At 38.2% G+C, this 22,678-nt stretch overlaps 1 protein-coding gene across 6 annotated transcripts in view; it reads right to left on the bottom strand.

Annotated features, from left to right (window-relative positions):
- Positions 1-1,893: 1,893 nt before the first annotated feature.
- Positions 1,894-22,678, bottom strand: part of cfap299 (cilia and flagella associated protein 299) — a 71,372-nt gene continuing 50,587 nt past the window's right edge. For 4 of the 6 annotated variants that reach the window (XM_044112414.1, XM_044112415.1, XM_044112412.1 and 1 more), the window contains 3 exons: positions 20,240-20,382; positions 4,922-5,045; positions 1,914-2,811 (listed from right to left, as the gene is read on the bottom strand). In XM_044112414.1, the coding sequence (XP_043968349.1) occupies positions 2,719-2,811; positions 4,922-5,045; positions 20,240-20,382 (360 nt within the window). In that variant the 3' untranslated portion in view covers positions 1,914-2,718. Of the gene's footprint in view, positions 2,812-4,921; positions 5,046-20,239; positions 20,383-22,678 lie in introns of all 6 variants that reach the window. The other 2 variants (XM_044112410.1, XM_044112413.1) reach the window with 2 other exon arrangements.

Below are 22,678 nucleotides of genomic sequence, written 5' to 3' on the forward strand. Positions count from 1 at the left end.
AGCAGGATTGCTGTGCAGCTTCAAGTTCTAATAAACTATTAAAATATTAATCTATTAAACACTCAATTATTAACCAAGTTACCTTTCACTGTTTATTCTCAAACTCTTTTTAGGAAGTTGTCTAGGATTCTTCATTTGCTTTTTTTTTTCTGAACTTAAGTAAGTAAGTTTATTAACAAATTAAGGTGTATAGGTCTAGGTGGGAAGAAAATCCACTACTGGATCCTAGAACCTTATAGAAAACTGTAATGTTCTAAGTTTTTTGAGTACAAACCTGAATCTGACTATAACAGAAGGACTACTGCCCCACTGCATGAACTTATATTTTGAGATGAAAATTCTAAATTAACCCTGTTGTGTCTTCCTTTTTCATTTAGTGTTCTGTTTTTTGGGGGCTTGTCTGGGATTCTGAACCCACGTTGAGTGAGCAGTCTGTGATCTTGGTAGAATTAAAAAAGCTGGATGATGAGAAGAGGAGACGCAGCTGGACTCATGAACCTAACAAGGTTACAGCAAGGTAAGATGTTTGGTACTGTGTTTTATTAAGCAGAGCCAAACTGCTTAATAAAACCTGCTTGCTGGCACTTACTTGCTCACTGGTGCCGTGTCTAACTCCAGCCCTTTAAATGCGTCTCTCCTCCAACATACCTGAATCAAATGGCTAAATTTCCTCCTCAGCATGTAATCAAGTTTTGCAGAAGCTTTTGCTTTGATTGATATCTGGCTTTTTTATTTTGCCTATACAATAGACAACTCACATCTGGTTAACGTCTGCAGAACTGCTCTCTATAAAATCTCCCTCTTCAAATATCCAACACTGAGTTTTTTTCTCTCTCTCAATTACTTAAGTTTAAATGTTTGTCAAGACTGTGACAACATAAAGATTGCATCATCATGAAGTGTATATTTTATAAAAAAAACAAAAACTGAAAAACATTTGTTTTTGAGGCAGCATCTTTCAGAAACTTGGATTTTTTTCTAGACTTATCCAGTTGTGACAAATGGTTAGAGCAATTTTTATATTTTTCAAGGCATTGGTTGAGTTTTCATAATAAAAGCACAAATGTATGCAGTCGTGTAAAAGTATCTGTAAGTTTGAGACTGGGATTGCTTTGATGGACTAGATTCCTCGAGAACGCCTCCAGGGGAACCTGCAGAGGTGAGTTCATGTGAGCAGCAGCAGACACAGTTTCCCGGGGGTGTGATTTTAAGAAGAGGAGAAAATGACCTTAAACATATTATACTGCTGAGAAAAATGGCTTTGCAAGAAAAAAACTTTAGAGGTAATTTTAGTAATTCATCTGTTAACTGTTGACGTTTCAATCATTGCCCATCCTAAAAGTAAAACATGTGCAGAAACAGGGACTGAAAACATAATAAAACAAATTCAAAAAAACTTTATTAAGCCCAAAGGAAAATTGAACACCTTCAAAAGAAATATTTTCCTCACATCTCATTACAGAAAATGCTATCTTTCAACTTTCAAAGTCTACCAAACTTTCACATTTTAAAAGCTTATAACTCCAAATGCCTATGTATTCCATTAAGATTGTATGTGACAGACTAACACTTACTCTAATTACAGATAGCATGAACATAAATTCACCATTGAAAACTGAGAAGTGAGGTATTCAAAGCCTCTGAGCCAATATTTTGTATTTAAGTTAGAGGTGCAAGAGTTTTAGGTTGTGTCTTCAGCAGCTTTGTGGAGTGTGAAACTTCACAGGACGGCTGCAGATACACAGAGATTGAATTATGCACAAGTGAACTATGTTTGATGATAATGTGACTTCTGAAGGAAATGCACTAGATTTTGTTTTGGGGGATTAAAATTCACACCATCATATCATTTTTGGGTTTTTATTAAATAAAAAAAAACAAAACACAATAATTATAGGTTTGATTGTGAAGCTTTTATTCTCTTAAAGTATTCAGAAATAAACACAAATAGAAAGCAAGGGCCCAGTTTGGAAAAGAATACATTGCCTAAGTTGAATTGCCAAGATTCAGCTTTAGACTGAACACACATGAAAGAAGAAATCATAAAAACCCTGTTATATATTATAATTTTATGGCCAGAGATAATATTACTGGTGTGATTCCCACCATCTGTTTCAGTATTAATGACAAAAATTAAACTTCTTCATGTTTCAAACAGGTTTCCAAATGGGATTATTTGTAGAGTTGTGGTGCATTAAAATCTGTCAGTCAATGACTAATAAGGGAGTGATGGAGAGCTTTGATGTCTGGCGCAGCGTCCTTCCATCTGGGAACACAAGGAATGCTTTAAGCCCATTACCCACTCTTCCAGTCCAATTGGAGCTACCACAGCCTGGGGGAGGACATAAGAGCTACCCCCATCATCTTTCAAAGCTCTTACGCCTTTAATTTGTTTAGACAAACGGCCCAAAACATGTTGGCCCCAACAGTGGACGAGCCTGGGGTTGAGAAGCAGATTCTGGCTCCTACAGAAGACTTTGCACCCAACAGAATATCTAAGTTCCAGTTTAAGCTTAAAGAAAGTCTCCAGCTGTCACTCCAGTTTGTTCACGTCTTCCTCTGGGAATTGTCTGTTTGAAGTCGTTGCAGTGGCACCTCCACCCTGATGGCATGCACGATATGAGGGAAAGAGTTTGTAAATGATGCTGCAGCTAAATTAGAGGCTTTGGGCGCTCTGCGTTGTGCGCCAGATTGTACGGCTCTGTCGTCGTCAGCAGGTCAGAACGTTCTCACACTGCGGTCGTACAGCACGACGTGGACGTAGAGGTCCGACTGGAGGAGCGTCCCGCTGGAGTCCCTGCTGGACCCGGACTGAAACCAAACAACACGTGTTTAAAAGTGGCTTCATTTGGACAAAGCACATCTGTGAGTTTTATGAGCTTGGAGGATGTTCTTATTTAGACAAGTTCTGTAAATCAATCAAGTCAATCAATCAATCAATCAAGTTATTTGTGTGGCACATTTCAGCAACAATGCAGCGACAATGTTCAAAGTGCTTTACATCATAAACACAAAAATAAAAAGTAAAATAAAAAATATTATACAGCCACCGATTGAGAAACCAGTGGCAAACGTAACATAAAAGACGCTGAAAGTACAGCGGAGTCCATCAGGAAGGGTAAATCCTTCTTGGATTTGATCCAAAAACAATCCCTGAAAGAAAAAGTGTTTGGCTTGGATTTAATGATGAGGTTTTTAGTATAACTTTATTGGTTACTGTATCAAAGCTAAGGCTGCTTTGTGTATTTATTTCATGGCTCTCAGAGCATTGCCCTGAAAACTGCCTTTCGGGAAATAACAGCTGCAAGCATGGAAGGAGGAGGTCCATTATGAAGGGATTGCATCAAAGCATATCCATGTGTTAAAATGGTCTAGTCAAAGTCCTGACCTAAAACCAGCCCAGGCTTTTATAAGCACAGATCCATGTGTCTGTCTGTCTGTCCATCCATGTGAAACCACAAGCAGCTGCAAGCATTTCCTCTCAGACCATCTGTGTCACGGGACTCATTCATTGGTCAACCATCACACCCAATTTACACGTTTACCTCAAACACTCCTGTGGGTGTCGTAATGACCGAGGCCATCAAAGGCGAAACAGACGGCGAAACATGACTTCATCACCAGAGTCGGAAACTCTGGTAAACGGCAAACCTCCACTTGATCGGGAAACCAAAATGTTTTACTAACGCTCTCATCATCTAAGGAAAACTTTTCTTTCAGCTTCTTTTTCCAGTCAAACCAAATGAACCACAGAGATAAGAAAATCTCTTCACCATCAAACCCACATTTCTGGCTGCAGGAGAACAAGCGGTCACGGTTTAGCAAAAGCAGAAAAACAAAGCGGGTCGGATTTAACCTGCACTTCAAAAACACAAAATATCGGCTATTATTTTTGTCTTGTTTCTAGTTAAAATATCCTAGTATCTTAGACAAAGCTAATTTATGAGTACATTTTCTATAAGGTAAGAGCAGAAAAGTTTTTTCATACTAATCCCACTGGTAGATTATTTCACTCTGGGGAAAAATGTCTTCATATGAGTGAAATAATCTGCCTGTAGAACTTGTATGCCTTTATCAATATGAAGAAATTAATTACTTAAAACAAGCTCCTATATTGTGCTGAAAAGTTGCTGGCAAGTTAATTTTGTCTTATTTTAACTGCACCAAGATATTTGCACTAGAAACTAGACCAAAAGTGCTTGTGTAGGTTTTGTGTTTTTGCAGTATGAACTGTAAAGACGAAGCTGCAGACGGAGGGTTAAAAGCTGGACGCTTCAGGGCTGAGCCACGCTGCGTTTCTGGACACGCGGGTGGTTTGATGTCCCTGGCTTCCTGCGCCTTCCATCGCTTGTGTTTTTAATAGACGGCTGGTCGGGGTGGGGCTCGACCGCAGCTAGAACACTGTGCTGCCATTTTGGCCTCAAAAACGCAGTCCCCACAGCTCTGTCTGCAATTTCAAAATAGTTCAGCCCCACCAACTGCTTCCCTACCCCCCAGCAAAGAGAGAGGCTGGAGGGAAAATAAGAGCCGTCCCAGTGGGCCGTTATTCTGCAAAGGCCTCCGCCAGAAGGAGAGCATGGAGGAAGCACCTGCCTCGACCTCTTGACCCTTCGCTCTCTGTGCAGGTGGAAAGAAAATATGATTCCTTCATCACTCTCAGCTTCTCCAACTGATATCTGCAGCTTGTTAAAAAGCTTCAGTGCCTAAAACTTGGGGCCAGTGAGATAATATAGGGCCGTCACTGTAACATGCTCTGTTAGATATAACACTGGCTTTAAAGACAAAGTGTGCCTGGAAGCAAACTGGATCTGATAAGAACTTTTACTTCCCAGAAACACTTTTACAGCCATGCAGCAGGTGGCTGGGTCTGATTATGGCTGCCTGAGGCACAGAGGCAAAGCAGCAGAGAAACAATTCTTACCCGAGGATCCAGCATTGTTTTGTCCCTCTTGCTCTTAAAGAGAAGTCCATTTGGGTCATCATAAATCACCTCAAAGTTGGGGCTGGAGTTGGAGGTGGATGTCTGTGTCTTCCAGTTGTAGTAGCTGTGAAGGAAACGGGGAAAACAAGCTGACTCCCAGCATAATTGGTCAGCAGGTTTTTCCACTGCATGCACTGTACAATGGCTGCTGGAAAAGACAAGTGCTTTGTTGTTAACTCAACATCCAGAAGCCACTTGCTACATTCTTGTTGGTTGTGCAGGAGACTCCACTCCTGCTTTTCTAAGATATACGGTTGTATAATTGTGCATCTGTTTGCAGCCATTTTCACATGTGAGTGTATACGTTGCATTAAGGGGTGTGGCCAGCAGCAGCTTATTTGGATTTAAAGAGATAAGATGCCCTAAAACGGCTCATTCTGAACTGACAGACTAAAATCTCATTATCTGATGTTGTGCAAAAAATGTTATAAACTAACCTAACCTGCTCAAGGAAGCTTAATAAAGCAATTTTATTGATGTTGTGGAGTACAAAACAACATCTTTTGATGTGGTGAATGTTTTGCATTTTGCTGTGAGGACAAGTTTGTCATTTTTCAGTTATGTAGTGGGACAGAACACTGGGATTGCCAAGAAAAATTTGAGAAAAATTAGTGCTTTAATTAATTTTTTTATTGTTAAATTTTGTTATTTATCTGGAATAAAGAAAGTAAAGTATTTTGTTGTTGTTTATTGTTTACAGTCAATCTGTATGTGTAGGTCAGAGCGTTACAAAACTGAAGATCAAAAATGTCTAAACATTTCTGTTTGGTACATTTTTTTGGATTTATTTAAGAAAAAGTCTGGCTCCAGTGCAGTTAGATCTAAAGACATGACCTTGGACAGCAGTGCGTCCCAAAAAACATAACCATGAATTTAATTTTAAGAGAATCTTACCGAGACAGAACATATTGTTCTATTGTAAAATAGCTCTGCTTTCGAGTTTTAAGATGCATCAGTATCAATAGAAATAGGATTTTGTGAAGAGAAATCTGCCAATTTGAATAAAAAATTAAAAAAGGTCCCACTGCAAATAATATATTTTGCACAACTCTTTTGGATTTATCAGAAAGGAACGATGGATGAACCCAGAAGAAGAGCATAAAACACGGAGCAGTAATCTCCACTGAGGGAACATTCGTGAGCTGATTAAAATGAAGGAAAACAGCCGTCAGTCAGATATTCTTTATCAGAGGTCGAGAGGCTAAAAAGCTGTTTCCAATTCCATGTGCAGGGCACCAAATCCAGGCTGAAGCTGTGACTAATCAGCAAGTGAAACCAAAGAATGGCTTCAATTCCAGAATAAATGACTGATTAATTCATAGCATCCGATTCAACTCGCTCAGCTTCTAGCTCCTTAGAAATGATGTTTCTAAAGGGACAAGAATGTTAATAAATCTGGTTTTCTCTATTTGACAGAAATGTAAAATATCCTGAATGTTTTTGATGATTTCAGATCGAAAGGTTTGTTTTTGTTCTTTTGTTGAGAAACAGCCTCAGCTTCTCATTCTTCAGCCGTGGAATTGGCAGCTCTTCCGTCTTTGTTGACATGAAATATGATTCAGGTTTGGAGGTGAAAACATCTCATTATAGCAGGTTTTGAACTCTGCGTTGTTCTCTCTGTGGGCCTGGACTCCATTCCTCTTGGCAGGTAATGAGAAACCTAAAGACACTCGAAAATTATTTTAACTTTGTTTTAAAAAATAGTAAGTTAATGTTAAAGAAGGTCAGGCTGAGGTAAAAAGCTCCTTCTGGTTATAATTTATTATATTGATTTAGAACAAACGAATGGCATCAAACTTTTATATTTGCATTACTGTTCTCTGCTCAGGATCATTATATATTTTGTGCATGTTAAAACATTCCAACAGGATAAGTTGTAAAAACCTGAATCATTCCCTTTAACTTAAATATAAGAAAGATATTAAATCCTGATTTCTTAGAATCCAGATGTTATATTTTATGAACAAACATAAAATTTCATGTTATTTATTTTCACATGCTTATGTGGATGATTTAGAGAAATGTTGCATTGAAAAGCTACAGTAGATGAGTTTAAATGAAAGTGTTTCCAGACTCAGTTGTAGTATTGTAGTTGTATTTTTGAATTTGAATGAAGTAACTATGGAGGAAAACCCTTCAAAAAAATAATCTGACTTTATGTTGTTACCGGAAAACTCTGCAGGTCAGATGTCATAAGTGAAGATTGTAAACTGGGATTTTTCCAGTTTTCATGCTGATGTTGGGGTTCTGGGACCAAGCATTATTCTGATGTTACCCTTAGCACTTCAGTATTAGCAAATATTTTTTTTTAAACGCAAAAAACCCATATGATGTAAAAAAACAACAAAAAAAAACTCTAAGTGACTTGGTTTAAATTTCAGAAACTCTCTTTGGTCTTCTGTAGTGGTGTTTATTTAAAACGTAAAATCTGCTGTGACACATTAAAAACTGTCCATAAATACTTATCTGCATCTGAGACATAAAAAGGTTTTCTCCAAGAAAAATATTCAACTTCATAGCTACAAATTACTAGAAAAGATTTGGTCCAAGGAATACATTACATACTCCTGCGGCTTTCCAAAACCTCCCTGCCACACACTAAGCAATTTTAGGAAATGTAAATAAATATTTTGCAAAGCGGTCTGCTGAATTAGTTCTGAAAATGGGTCTCTGTTCTCGTATCCAGGCAGAACGTTTTCATTTATGTGAGTCTGGATTACTTCCACTGTCTGTAGATTTGGTTTAATTTGCTGTTTTTATTTTTTTGGTTTGATGTCGGCTTCAGTTGTGCTCTGTTTGAGTTTAAACGATTTTCAATTTCTATCGTCGCTGCAGCTTTATGGTTTTTATTTGGTACTCAGTCTCTTCTGCCCCGCATGGTCTCGATTTGTAATTATCACACCTGCATCCATTTAGTCGTTTCTTCCTCACTATATAAGTCCTGTGTTTCTCGTGTTGCTGGTTTGCATTGCTCATGATTCGGTTGGGTTCCCTACACTCAGTTTGATACGATGTTCTTTGTGTTCAGAGCCAAAGCCTACCACATTGTATTTAGGAGACCTAAACACTGTTCTTCTTAAAGACAAAACATCTTTGTTGATCTTTAAGGTTCTTATTTGGTTAAAAATTTAAAGTACTTAATTATAATGATGGCCAAATGAAGCCTTGTGAAGCAATGAAGCTTCCCAGCCCATTGCTTTGCCCAAAGGTTCATTACTCGATGCTTCATTCATTTCTAATTAGTGACATCTGCTGCTGAAACTGTGGCAGCCTTGTCACTCAAATAGACATATTTAAAAAAAATAGTAAATGCAATGCTGTCACAAAGCTTTTGTCAAACTCATGTTTAGTAACAGGAGAGTCAATTAAATCTTATTTAACTAATCTTTTTTAGTTATTCAAATGATTTGTAGCCAATCCTAGTTTATGTTGACTGTCAGTGGCTGTTTTCTTTTGTCATCGACTGATTTGACAATAAACATTTGTTTTAATGTACTTGGAGTGTAGTGCTTGTTGGGGTAGACAGTATTCTTTGAGTTTTGATTTGTCTCCTGAAAAACTAAAATTGTTTAAAAATTCTCGTTTTCTTGGATTTCTATTGGCTCTCTGCTCTGATCTCATATTTTTACTCATCAGGCCAAAATTTTATTCTTCCAACAGCTTTAAGTCTGTTTCTGCTGTGCAAGACTGATATATCTTTGCAGAACAAAATAATAGTGGAAATTTCAAGAAGGTGAGAATTTTGGAGGTGAAGGGTTTAATTGTTGTTATTTAAGAATCTTGTGAGCGATCATCTTGAAGTCTTCCCAGATATCAGATTTTCCTTCTTGCTGGCTCTAAGTTTATTTGTGTAGCACATTTCATCAACAGTGGCGTTTCAAAGTGCTTTACATAATAAAAACCCACAAATATAAAGCCATAAAATATATACCATAATCAACAATTCAGAAAACCGGTAACAAACATTACATTCTGATGAGTGCCATCATCAAAATCATTAATACACATGAACTATAAAAGGTTCCTTTAATTTCGGCCACTGCTGAAGACAAATACTCCTCTGATGTGATCAAATACAACCCATGAAGAGGCACGGCTCGTCATGCTTTTATTTTGAAAACCGACACGCAAAATGAAGAAGTCACGTGACTCATTCAATGCGAGGCATCTTTGTTGCCAGTTATGTGGTTTTCAGCAAGACGACACAAGCCTCGAAGCGGGGCTTCATTGACACGCCCCCTTTTAGGAAGCCTGGCTTCAGATGGCCCATCAGTGCTTAATTACAACCAGAAAATATTTGAAATGGTCTTCTAATGAGCCATCACAAATAAACGTTTTGTGTTATATTGGATATAACTAAGAAACTGGAACAAAAATGTATATTGTCTAGCCACATTAGTCCATTTTGTTTTGCTCCTTTAACTTGTTGAGATGATGCTAACGATGATAGAAGAAGGTATTCTGCTCTAAAAGGTTTAGTACTGTGACTGGTGAAAATACACAGATTTTTGGAGTTGAATGGAAACTATCTTAAATGGGTTTAGAGTCTGTATTTTTTGTCATAGAGCCACTTTATTTTTATTTAACATTTATTTTCAACAGCTTTAAGTCTGTTTCTGCTGTGCAAGACTGATATATCTTTGCAGAACAAAGTAATAGTGGAAATTTCAAGAAGGTTTGGCCAAGACCGGCAGCGGCGCAGAGATTACAGAACATTCACAGCAAAAACAGAAAACGTTAACACTGTCATAAATCAGTTAAAAGTTTTCCTCTGTGGAAACATTTACACACAGATGATTCATTCTCAAAATCAGTAAGAACAACCTTAGAAGCATTTAGTGACAATAGATCCTTCAAGTTTATGTATTTCTGCAACTGATTCCAAGAAGATGGAGCAGAGAACTGCAAAGATTTCTTTTCATGTTCAGTTCGAACATCAGGCACAACAAAGAGGATATCATCCTTTCTATTTATAGGCCACGACATAATTCAGTAAATCCAATCAAAGTGGGTCCAAGAAGCGCCAAAGGGACAGCTTCCTTTTCCTTACGCTTCAGATTCCAGAAAATGTAACACCAAGTAGATTCTGGTGCTTCAGTTATTGGTCAGCACTTCCTGCCAGCCATCAGTTTCCTCTCCAGGAAACACATTCCCCGTCTGCTCCCAAAGAGTCGCAACCATGCAAGGAAATACACTGATGCATAAAATTATAAGGTTTGACAAGACCGGAGGCCTGGTATTCTGGTCAAGATGCCAACAGGTCTGTGTAAAGCGTGGTCAGAATAGACTGCTGCTGTCCCACTTCTGAAACACAAGTTGATCTGTTTTTTTTCCCCCTTAAAACTCGGATGAAAATTATGTTGTTTGAACGTTTACTTTCAAACATATACATCCTTCTTCTCTTCCTAGATTAGCTCTGACAGGGCTGCGGGGGCTATTTCTACAGGAATACCATGCGACAATTAACATTTTTTTGGTAAGCCACTTTTATTCCAGGGTGACCCGCCTACATTTGCAAGAGTGAGATATTTTTAAGATGTGAAATCTCTTACAACTGAACATAAAAAAAGAGACTTTGTTGCTCTCCTATTTGGACATGCTTTATTGGACCCACTTCCCCTACTGTACTATGTGAATGGTTGCAAAGGCAGCTAGCTTCCCAGTCAGTGACGAAGAAAGCTCGAGCAGCTGGATGGCACCACACCCAGACACATGGCCCAGTAAAAGTCTGAGAACCTGGATTTGGTGGAAACTGTGACGGTTTTCACAGCATGGGTTCCTGCTTCCCGATGCATTTGCCTTGACTGTGTGACATGTGCACTCTACTCTTTCACTTTCCATAGTTACCATGCTCAGCTCTATTGTTATCTCCAGGTGCTCATTTTCCAGAGGAACGTCAATAAGAGCTGGATTATGAGCAGTGGATCGTATATTTCATCAGAGTAAATGCCAACTCAGTTTCCGCTGTACACTGTTTATTTCTGAAGTAAATGTTTAAGGATAAAAAGTCTTAAATGTAAGACTTTTCAAGACCTTTTTTTAATGCAGCCTTGAATTAAATTTAAGACAGAAAAAAACAATAAATGTAGGGAATGTTTGGGGGATAATGCTTGAATTGAATGCAGTATACAAATAGAATAAGCAAAGTTGTACACAAGGAAAATAAACGTAAAACAAAAGCAAGCAAAAGAACAGTAGTAAAATATATTTACACGTTCAAAGGATTGGGCAGAAGTAGAAACTTATTCTTACACCCACCCCTCTTATCAGTAGCATTATCTAATAAATTACTATACATGTTAACGAGGTTATATTCTTAATTTTCCAATCAATAAGAGGATACAGTATATTAGCAGCTAGTAACCAGTAGCTTCAACCATCTTGAGTCAAGGAACACAAAAATATCTGCTTTTTGCCTGGCAAAAATGACATATACATATTACATATGAGTCATACCAAGTTTAAGACCTGTGGTTAATGTATTTAAAGCCAGCTTACTTTTAAGAATGAATTTAAGGCCTTACTTTTAGATACATGAATTAAGACCTTTTAAGGATGCACGGACACCCTGTAAAACAAGAACACTTACTGTTAAAGGTGCCATCAGCCCATTTCAGCTGAAGTTTTGATGTGAACATTTCATATTCACAACCTTTTTTCAGGTTCACACTCACCTGCTCAGGCCTGATGCTGCTCTGTTGTGAGCTGAAGACTACGGATTGAAAAGGGCAACAGAACCGCATCAAACAAAAAGCAAAACTCATTTGCTGAGGCTCATAAACTATAAGCCGTCCCTACAGCAGCAGCACCCGGACATTAAGGTTCAGTTAGAATTAAAGACTGACATATTTATTATTTTTGGACTTGTATATTTTGTGGAATTTGGCTTAAAACATTGAATGACATTCTCGGGCGTCGTATGCAGCTCTTGGATATGTCTCCAAGAACTCGTGCATTTGCAAACTGTAATCTAACTTACAATATTGTTATAGTAATGCTTTTTTCCACTCTGAGTGCTCTGTCCCACCATGACGATATTGTACTTGTTTAGTTTCTCTAGCGCTAGCGGTTCTGAGGTTCATCTCTTGGGTGTGAAACCCAGGGCTGGGCAACAAATCAACAATTTATATTGCGATAGGCACATGATCAATATTTATAGATGATATGTCCAGATACAATGTTCAATCATTTCACTGAGCTTTAGCTGCTCCACCTCTCACAGTGAGCTAAGCTAGGTTTTTAACATAAGATAATTTAATTTTCCTTTGGGATCAATAAAGTATTTTTGAATTGAATTTGAACTGCTAAAATATGAAAGTGGGGTTGAGTGAAAGGAAGAAATGAGCTCTAGAAGAGCTCTAGAGCAGTGGTCCCCAACCTTTTTAGTGCTGCGGACCGGTCAACCCTTCCTAAATTTCCTGCGGGGGGTTATAAGGATAGACATCGATGTCGTTCTATCTTACGAGAGGGGGGTGCGCGCGTGCCTTATAAGGATCGAGCGAGACCAACGCCGTTTTTGGCACGCAAGACGTAACCGAGAGCATCTGGTTTAGGATTTTCAAAATAAAAGCTCCTCCAGACTCAATACATAGAACGGGCATATTTAATTATTTCTTGCACGGCCCGGTGGTTGGGGACCACTGCTCTAGAGGAAACTGTGGATAAAACAGGAAATGACACTTCACTAGTATTTCAGATATCCAAAACAAAAAAATCTCTAATCTATAATTATGAAGAAACTGATACAAAATCCTTATATTGTGATAAGTTTTTCAGCCATATTGTCCAGCCCGTCTCCTTCTTGACAGCTGGATATTTCCATCCTGTCTGTGCAGATAAACATAGAACCTTCAGCCATCTTGAATAGTGCCCAAAGATGAACCAGACACGTAAATGTTTTTGAGATGTTGCCTGATTTCTTTTGGACTTCTCGTGATTTAACACAAGAAAGTGTTGTGTTGGGGGTGCTGTGGTGGTGCAGGAGTTAAGCACAGCCCACATAAAGAGGCCTTAGTCTGCTGTTGCAGGTTTGAATCCTGGCTTGGTGACCTTTGGTGCATGTCTTTCTTCTCTCTCATTACCCACTTTCCTTGTCTTAGCTCTTTCTAATGAAGGCCATTAGAGTCAAAAAAAAAAAAAACCTTTAAAAGGAAGTGCTGTGTTCGAGGTGTTACCCTAAGACACATTCACAGTATGTAAACTTCTGAGTTTTTACATTTAGCAAACAGGAATCATTTTGACAATCCTGACTGACATAAAACCGGAAACATTTAGTTTGATTTAATGTGAGACAGCGAGGGGAAAAGGGTTACATGTCTTTTTATGAAGTTTATGTAAATATCTGGTTTCAACTGCATATATATTTAGAATATCTAAAATATACACAGCTGCTTCCAACCACAGAATAACATAGTGGGATTCATGTTTCATCATACTGAGATTTGTCTCTGGAGTTGATTTTTTTTTCCATCGTTTGTCTCTGAATAAATACAACTCGCCTGTTGCCTTCATGACATCCATTAGCGTTACGTTCACACACTGAGGACAGACGCATTACAGAGAGTAGAGAGACTGCTGGGTGGTAGCGACAGTCCCACTGGAGGCTAATGGTGCTCTGACTGAGAGAGGTCAAAGGTCAAACGCTGTTTGCCTTGAAATACACAGATGACAAGGCTTCAAGACATATCATGTCTGGATATGTATGTTTATATTTTGATGGAAAGATGCATTAATAACAGTCCTTGACATTTTACAAGCTTTTCTATTAAATAACAGTTTCTGGTATCAGGACCAAATTATACAAACATGACAAACAGAAAAGCCTTGATGCTGGGGAACGCAGCATAAATCTATCCAAACATATCAGCTCTGAGAACAAACAGTACAACATGATTTAACCCCGAGGACCCAGACTGAAGAACGTGCGTGCCATGTGTGAAGGCCAACAGAGATGACATGCGTTCCGGTTTATCAGCAAATATTTATGGAGTTGGCGATCTGTACCGTGATAAAACGAAAAAACGCCCCCCACGTTAAAGCTCGGACACGATAACCGGGCTCGCCAGATCACAACTGGAGCTGGAACAGCTTCTCTTTTGTATTAAAACTTAATAGAACGGGACAGCAGAGCAAATATTTTCATAGCGGAAAACGAAGCCAGACGCACAGGTGCACTGCAGAGGCAGAGCGTGGAGGCAACATGGGTTTGGCTCCAGAACAGGCAAGAGCGAGCTGAGCCTTCACATGCAGCGGCTCTGTCTGTTGTCAAATGCGCACAATGTTGGCAGTACATTCAGAACTTAATTATACATAACAGATTTTCAATAAGTTGGCTAAATCGGAAACATTTGTCGAAATAATAACGATAAGGCAAGGGTTGACTAAACACTGGAACCAAAGAGAGGGAAAGATGAAGAGCCGGAGGAGGGGAGCAGGCAGTGCATAAACAGATGGTCACTTTGCTGGAGAACATTAGACATCAGAGATGCTATAGGCACATCTGGAGTGGCAGGAAGCAGCATGCACAGAGCTGGAGATCTGGCAGTTAATTAGACATGGTTCAGGACCTCACACTGCAAAAACACATTTCACCACGCCTTTCTGGTCGACTTTCAAGCGCAAATATGAAATAAGTCAAAACTAGCTAACAAGTAACTTTTGAGAAATAGGCTACATAAGAGCTTGCTTTAAGGCAATTATTCCTTAATATTGATGAAAAAGTGCTAGTACTAGTGGAAATAACGTCCCAGTGGTACTAATACTTTTTATTTCAAAATTAAGGAATTATTGACTTAGAATAAGTTCCTATGTCTTGCTGAGAAGTTACTTTAAAGACAGTTTTCTTATTTCCAGCATACTAACTAACATATTCACACTAGAAAGTAGACCAAAAAAAGAGAAATAATCTGTCAATATGGCAAGACATTTTAACCTCAAATACACTTTGGTTTCCCTAGAATGATCAGGAGTGTGTCAATGGGGAGAGGGATGTCTGGGTTTCTGTTGTTGACTTGTTACCTTGGCAACCCAATTCTGATCAGTTGGTATTTAACTGATCAGGTTAGCAACAGCCAAGAAAAAGTTTGAACACACAAAAACAAAGTTTGTTGCTATAATACACATGGGAATGGTTGGTCCTAATGATAGTGAACACTTCAAGCAGGATATGGTCAAAAAGGTTTGATTTGTTTAAGGAACACTATGAGCTTGGAGAGTTTTGTTAAGCTTTGTTTCCACTGAGCGGTATGGCATGGGTCACTGCAGTGCAGCATGCTATTTTATGGTTTCTGCAGGTTTCATCAACTCACATTTTAGACTTTTTAAGACATACAGAAATGTACAAAAGAAAATTGCATATTTTACATCGTACAGAATCAGTGTTGCATTGCATGGGTTGGCAACAGAAGTGAATGAGTGGCAAAGATGAACATCATCCTGCAAACTGCAAATTTGCACTTACCCATGACAGATGCAAAAAGCTAACTAGCTAATTATCATGGGTCACAAAAATAAAAAAAAATGTCTATGTGACTTCAAAGTTTGAATGTCAGAAAAGTCCAACTAGAAAAACAAGAAAATACTAAATTAGTTTAGCCACAGCAAAATTGACGACCTGTGATTAATATATTTAAGGTAATCTTTTAATTCTTCTAATGAATTTAATACATTTTAAGGCCTTAATTTTAGATACATGAATTTAAATAGAAATTTTACTTTTTTTTTTAAGGATGTGCAGACACTCTGTATTTTATAGTCTTATTCAGGAGAGCATTTCTTCCACCAGCTAGTTTAATCCAAAAGCTTAACGTCGTGTCATGCTAATGCAACGACAAACAAGTAGCAACAATTTGTCTCCTGCTTGTCAGTGACAAGCAAGGACATTTTTCTGTCCCCCAATCAGTGAACTCTGCTGTGTGATGCTAGTAGCTCCACCCTAATCATACCACACATCTGTCCCGTGGACCTACAGTTGAGCTTAAATTTTGTTAATTAACCTATCAGATGCTTACAAAGTGATGACATCATCATCTGGTCTTCCCCAACATGTTTGAAGGGAGATCTCTTTACACTTTAAATTTAAAGATAAACTCATATTATTCTGTCATTCAGGAAATAAAAAAAACTGTTAATCCTAAATGACTAAAAACAAAAAAGCTTTAGTCTGATTTAATATCAAACACTGAGGAAAATTATTTGTTTTTTCCGTAGATGTTAATATCTGGTTTCAGCTGTGTAGTATAGATCCAGAACTGGAACTGCTAGTGAGAATCCGTCATATTATGGAGTTGAGGCAAAAACAAAAAAAAAAAAAAAAAAAAATTAAGAGATTAGATAGAACTTTTAATGTCAAAAGAGGAAGTAGAATTGAGACATGAACCTATCCACCCTTTCTTGATGGAAATGGGATGTGTAGGCAGGAGCTGGCGCTGGTGTCACTGCTCTGTGTTCTTTGTGGCTGTGGAGGAGGAGGAGGAGTTGGAGGGACGGGATTCAGAGTCCTGCGGTGGGAGGTTTAGTGCACCGAGTGGGCAGCAGCTCCAGCATCTGCTCCCTCTTAGCGGCAACCACACTGTGTGTTATTGTTCCCGACAGAGACCAAAAAAGTCACGGGGGGAGGCTAAGACGGGTGGAGGAGGAGAGAAAGAAGAACAGATAGCGGAGAATGACACACAAGCTACAAGAAGTTAAAAAATAAAGACCGATAGAGCGATGAGTAAATCTGATCAAGTCGGGTTTTAAAAGCTGAAAACCAAGGAGGAGTGTGGAGGCATATGTCACCCCAATGGGAAGGAAGGGAGACCCGATGAGGGGGGAAGCCTCATAAAAGCATCATTAGGGAGTAGGTTGTACCTCCAGGCATACTCGTCCAATGACTCACACCTACGGGTTGTTAGGGAGGAAAAAGAGTTCAGGGCCACAAGATGGGTGTTTGGGATGAACACAAGGTGAGAAACTGATAAATAAAACAGTCCATCACATAATTTTTTTTAGCTTTCAGTAGGGGCGTAAAACTTTATCCAAAATGCAGCGACTTAATAAAGGCTCCAAATTTTACAAAATAAACCCTTGACTAAATTCAATAGTTTTAGTGTTTCATATTTGACAGCTATTTGTACATTGAAAACCCCTGGAGGTGAGAAAGTAAACCTCAGAAAGTACTTAGCTGCATCCTTGAATACAATAGAAATATGCTTTATTCTCCCTCAGTTGGGAAATTCAGGTGTACCATGAGTGTGTATATTCATGTAAATTTAAAAGCAAAAAAAGAGACTGAGGCTAAATTTACAACAGAAGAAGAAAATGCCATACGTATTAAAAATAATTTGCTCAGATTCAAAGAAATGGGCAACAGAGTAGGATCAGTTAAAAATGTGCAAACTGTGAATGCATATCTGCATAAAAATCCACACACTATCTACAAGAAATGTACAAACTATGGAAAACAGCAGGAATTCAAACATATAAGTAACTGTTATAAAGTCTTACTGCTGCTGTGAGGAAGGACCTGTGATAACGCTCCTTTGTGCACCCAGGATGGAGCAATCTGCAAGCATGGAATGTTAACATTATCTAACATTTTATATTTATTAGTATTTTTCTTTATGATTTTTGTTTCTTCAGACCATGATCCAAAATTTGCTTGAGGGACAAGATATCACATAATTTAGTTTTTACTTTAACATAAATGGAGCCAAAAACACCCAAGAACTTTTGCCCAAAAGGAGACTGACATATTAATCCATTCAGTGAACTTGTCTCAACACAGTGTTTTTGAAGAAAGATAGAATGAAAAAACCTTTTCCGTCCTTGCAAACGTGGATGGGGAGTTGGTGTTCATTTCCACAGATAACAAAAAAAACAAAAAATCAACCCAGGCAAAGTAAGACTTTTTTTTTGACTTGCAGATCTTCTTTCATCTGAAATACTTTGTTTCTTTCATTAGTGCATTCTGTTTGTTAAGCTGTTAAATTTCCATTGAGCTGTTGAAAGTAACTGATGTTGCAATAAAATTAGTTCTGAGTGATTAGCTTTCAGCTGAAGGATTTTGGACCGGTTCGGTCTAGAAGCTGTTGCAAAATGACATCACCTCTGGCAGCTTTTAAACAAAATGAGCTGAGAATCTGAAAGTGGTGATGAAATAAGAAAATAAATTGCTGTTTTTATCAACAGTAAACAGAATCTTTCTGTTAATATTTACAGAACAGAAACTTTTCTGCAGCCAAAATACTGAACTGCTGATTTCTGATGCCCTCATACACGATGTGTTAGCAACTTGATCCACAACTGTATCCATTATAATACTGACTTTCACTATTTTATTTTGAGTATATATCATGGATGTAATATTAAATATTTTTTATCTGTAACTGTTCAAATTTGGACAAATACTGAAATATCTAGTATCTACCAGTAGGTGGCAACACTGTTGGCATTTGAATGTTATATATGTGGAGGAAACCTTAGAAACAGCTGCAATGGTGGGATTTCTAGCACAGGAAGTGAAGTTGGGACGGCGTGACGTCTGCTGCAACATCACTGTTTCTGAAAACTGTTTATCAAGTCAGGATTCAGATCACTGCTGCTCGTTTTACCCTTTCACCATGTTGTGTTTGCGCACTTTCCGTTATTTTGTTCTAAATTTTAAAAGGAACTATTAACCATTCATCACAGGACAAACAATCATGGGTGCACACACTGGAGTACCCAGAGAGAAACCACACATGCAGAAAGACCCCAAGCTGGGGTCCGAACCAGAACCTTCCTGTTGTAAGATATGAGGTCAGATAGAGCTGTTCTGGTTTGATCAAAGGGACATGAGCTGCATTGTTTTGTCTTAATTAATTTGGAAGTTGCTAAAAGCATCTGCTAGCATAAACATGATCTCAATAAGTGTCAACTGGCCTAAATGAGATCAGCACCAAACACTCTGAAAAGGGCTGCAGTTGTTGGCAGTCGACGTGTTTCCATTTCAAATGTGTGCAAAACTTTGTCAATATTTTGCTGATGTCCAAAAAACACAATTTTGCAATTTTGATGTTTTCATGAAATAAGAAACGCGACTAAAATCACACGAGAATAAGTTTGTTCTTGTGATAACTCAGTAAAAATTATAGCGGCGATTGAGCAAACAACTTACGTGTAATTGAGTGTCGCAAGATACTTTTTGTAATAGAGCTTCTCTGAAGGTTAAATTCTAAATGTGCCTTTATTTGAACCTGTTAGGCTGTTATACCGTCTGTCAGTGGGGTTATACGGGTTGTCTGCCATTTGGCTGAACTCCTAACTAAATCATCTATTAACAGTCATTCCCACCTTTGGCCAGTTGTGTTTGTCCTTTTGGGATTTCTCGCACATATCTGACATGTTGGTAACATGTTACTGTACACGAGTATGAGGAATGTGGGAATGGTTTTGGTTGCGGTGATTTGCTGACAGCCCTCTGTGTACACAGGGCCGATGATAGAACGAGAATTATAAAGATATAAAAATGTCTGAGCGAGGGATACGGAGAGGATTTTAGCTTACACCTGTGAGTTCAGAAGTTCATCTGTGGATTGTGCTGAAACTGTGCAACTGGCTCTGGATGCCGTGCAACCCTGTGCTCAGAGTTTCACAGATATACAGATACAGAAGTGGAGTTAATTAGCAGCAGCTGATGGAGCCTCGTGCTGCTGAAACCTCATCCAGCGCTAGCTAACAAAAACAGTCTTCCAACTCAACCGGTTTTAGAAAGTATAGTTATCGTCTTTTCTCCCTGAAGAAGCAGAATAATAAAATGCTTTTGTAAAACGTTTGGTGCAGAAAATGTTTTTGTAAAAATCAACTGTCAAAATAACAGAAAATACAAATCTGGAATGGCCTTTGACCCTTTTCCTGAACCTCACTGTATTCCACTGATAATTATTTTAAAATAATGTTTAAAAATATCTGTATATGTGATTAGAAAAATGTTTTGTTTCTTCCATTAATTAACAACGTCTTCCATGGCGGCATGCACAGACACAGCGGATCTGAGCTCCTTTTATGGTTTTATTGTTTTTTTATTAGTATGTCGAAGATCACCTACATTTCTTTTAGATTTTGTTCAATTTCTGGCACAATGACAATAAAGGAATTCTGATTAGTAATTTATTTTTTTATTACTTCTAAACAGGAAACGAAAAAAAACAAACTCCTGCTGTACATCCTGCGCAGCCTGACCCTCCTCGACATCCGACCAAACTTAAAAAGGAGATATTACAATAAAATAAGACTTACCATAAATCTGAGGGTCCTGGCATGAGCCTTTTCTTTCCACAGAAATATGGTTCAAAATCTTGTGTCTTGAGCCTGTGGGCGTAGTCTATATATCCAGATACCTCCTGTCCAAGAGTATTATAATCCCTTATGAAAATGACCGACTGTAAAAGAGGAGAGAAAAAAGAAAGGAGAGCCTCTGTGTAAATCATCATGACCATTAAACCTTTTTTCTGGGGAAAGACCAGTAAGGACAAATGTCGGGATTTTTGGACAGATGAAAGGCATCTGGCAGGAATAGACCAATCTTAAAATACAAAGGGTCTTGTTAAATTTTGACACATGTTGAGGATAAAAATGACTCAAACTGATGTCGTCCTGGAGAAGCTTTAGAGAGGTGGGCCGTCTGCAGAATATCCTGCTTAGATAAGAGCGTGGGATTCCTCAGGGCCCGAATCTTTTAACTTACAGTAACTGGAGTGTGATTTCCGTTCCAACACTCCCACAGTCGGAGCAGGAAAGTCTCTTTAAATGCCATGAAATGTGAAGTTTAAGTATAAAAGTTCTCGTGCAAACACCAGACATCAACAGACCTTTTTATTCATGGGCGTCTCAAGCTGTCTGGTTATTGCTTTCATTTGAATTATGTTGAAGATGGGACATTTTGTAGCTTATTATATTCAAATTTAGCCTGAACAAACTGGTTAGCTCATTTAATCCCTAACAGGTTTCAACAACATTCTTACACTGCAGGCCTCTTTAGGTAGATTTAGTTACCTTTACTTTTAAGAGTATGCATCTAATTTTGTGTTTGTGTTTATTTTTAAATAATAAACAAAAAAGCTGCATTTTAATGAAAAATAGCAGCCGGTTTAAAAGACATAATGACACTCCCATATAATTCTCTTACAAACCTGCAGTAACGCCCAGTTAAATTGAACAGATTTGAACTGAACTTAAAGGTGACTTATGCTTCCTTGAACAGGTTAGGATGTCTATGTGTTATAAAAAACATGTTCATTACCCTTTCTGTACAAAATCATTATTGGATAATGAGATTTTGGTCTGGTTAGTTCTGCCTAACTTCAGATCTGTTCAAAATCCCAACTTGTCTTTTCCAGCAGCCATTGCACAGTTTATATGGTGGTAAAGCCAGCTGACCAAGATTGCTGGAACTCCACTTGGGTTGCTAGGTAACGGCACAGTGGCCTTTGATTGTGACTGGACAATCAGGAGGTTTTTGAAGCAGCTCATTTTCCAGACATCAAAAAATATGAACTAATTGCCATAACATGGGTTGGTGTTGTAATTCTAATTCTATTCACCTATAGAATTTTATCTATAGGTGAAATTAATCTATTTACCTATAGATGAATTTGGAGAAATTCTAATTCTATAATTAATGTATTTGACCGGTTTCTTATAAATATGACATTTGCTGTAATTAGAAAATGTATAAATAAAGTGAATTGAAATTAAATGAGCTTAGGGCTGAACACATATTCTGTCTTTTCATGGTTATGCAGAAGATCTTTAATGTTATGGAATATTAAAGAAAAAGATGACCCAAGATTATGCTTGAGCTTTGCAGATAGTGCTGGAAACAGACCAAACACACAAGTCAGATGTAGAGACAATGAGTGCCGCAGGGGAGACAGGTCTGGATTCTTCAATGTAAGCATATCCTCATTATAAAAACATTTTTTTTCCAGCTGCTTATCAGTGAGAGCCTCTTTAAAGTTGCGTTTAAACAACCAGTGGAAGAAAAGGATGAGAAATGACTTTATCACTGGATTCAGACAAAGAGGTCTGGAGCCAAGTAGTTAAAAACCAACCTGGGTAAAAGCAGAACATGAATTGATTTTTTTATGTTGACTTGATAGTACAGATAACACCTGATGACAACAGACGGGAGGAACTCCCAACAAAGGATGGACTCAGGTGTGAAGAGATTGTTTTGTCTGCCTGTTCCCACAAAGAAAAGATGTTTTTCTTTCTTTTCTGACTCCTTTTGTGTTTGACATGTCTTGTTTGCTCTGAGCATGAGTAAGTCAAACTTTTCTGCTTACAGTAACACCTCCTTGCAGGATACCTCAGAGTATGGTGTCCCATTTGTGTGCCTGTCAGGATGTGGGCCATCTCTGCAGAGCTCACAGGAAAAAACACATCTTTCATGTTTCCATGAAGCAAATTTATTTTTGCAATTCCAGTTTGCGTAGATATATAGTCAATGGAAATAAATGCACCTATAGATAAACATATTAATAGCTTTTTTTCAGTCTACATGTAGAGCACTTCTCAGCGCTTAGAATAAACATATCACACTCTGATTTGCTGCTAAACAAGCACCATGAGTTTCCAGGCCCCTGGTTGAAGGAAGCTGGGGAACCTCCACTTTACGCCATGGAAAACAAGCAGAGGCTTTACATCACCTGTCAACAATTGTCAAGAACAGGTGCG

The sequence above is a fragment of the Gambusia affinis genome, linkage group LG03 (assembly GCF_019740435.1).
Source record: "Gambusia affinis linkage group LG03, SWU_Gaff_1.0, whole genome shotgun sequence".
Taxonomy (NCBI): domain Eukaryota; kingdom Metazoa; phylum Chordata; class Actinopteri; order Cyprinodontiformes; family Poeciliidae; genus Gambusia; species Gambusia affinis.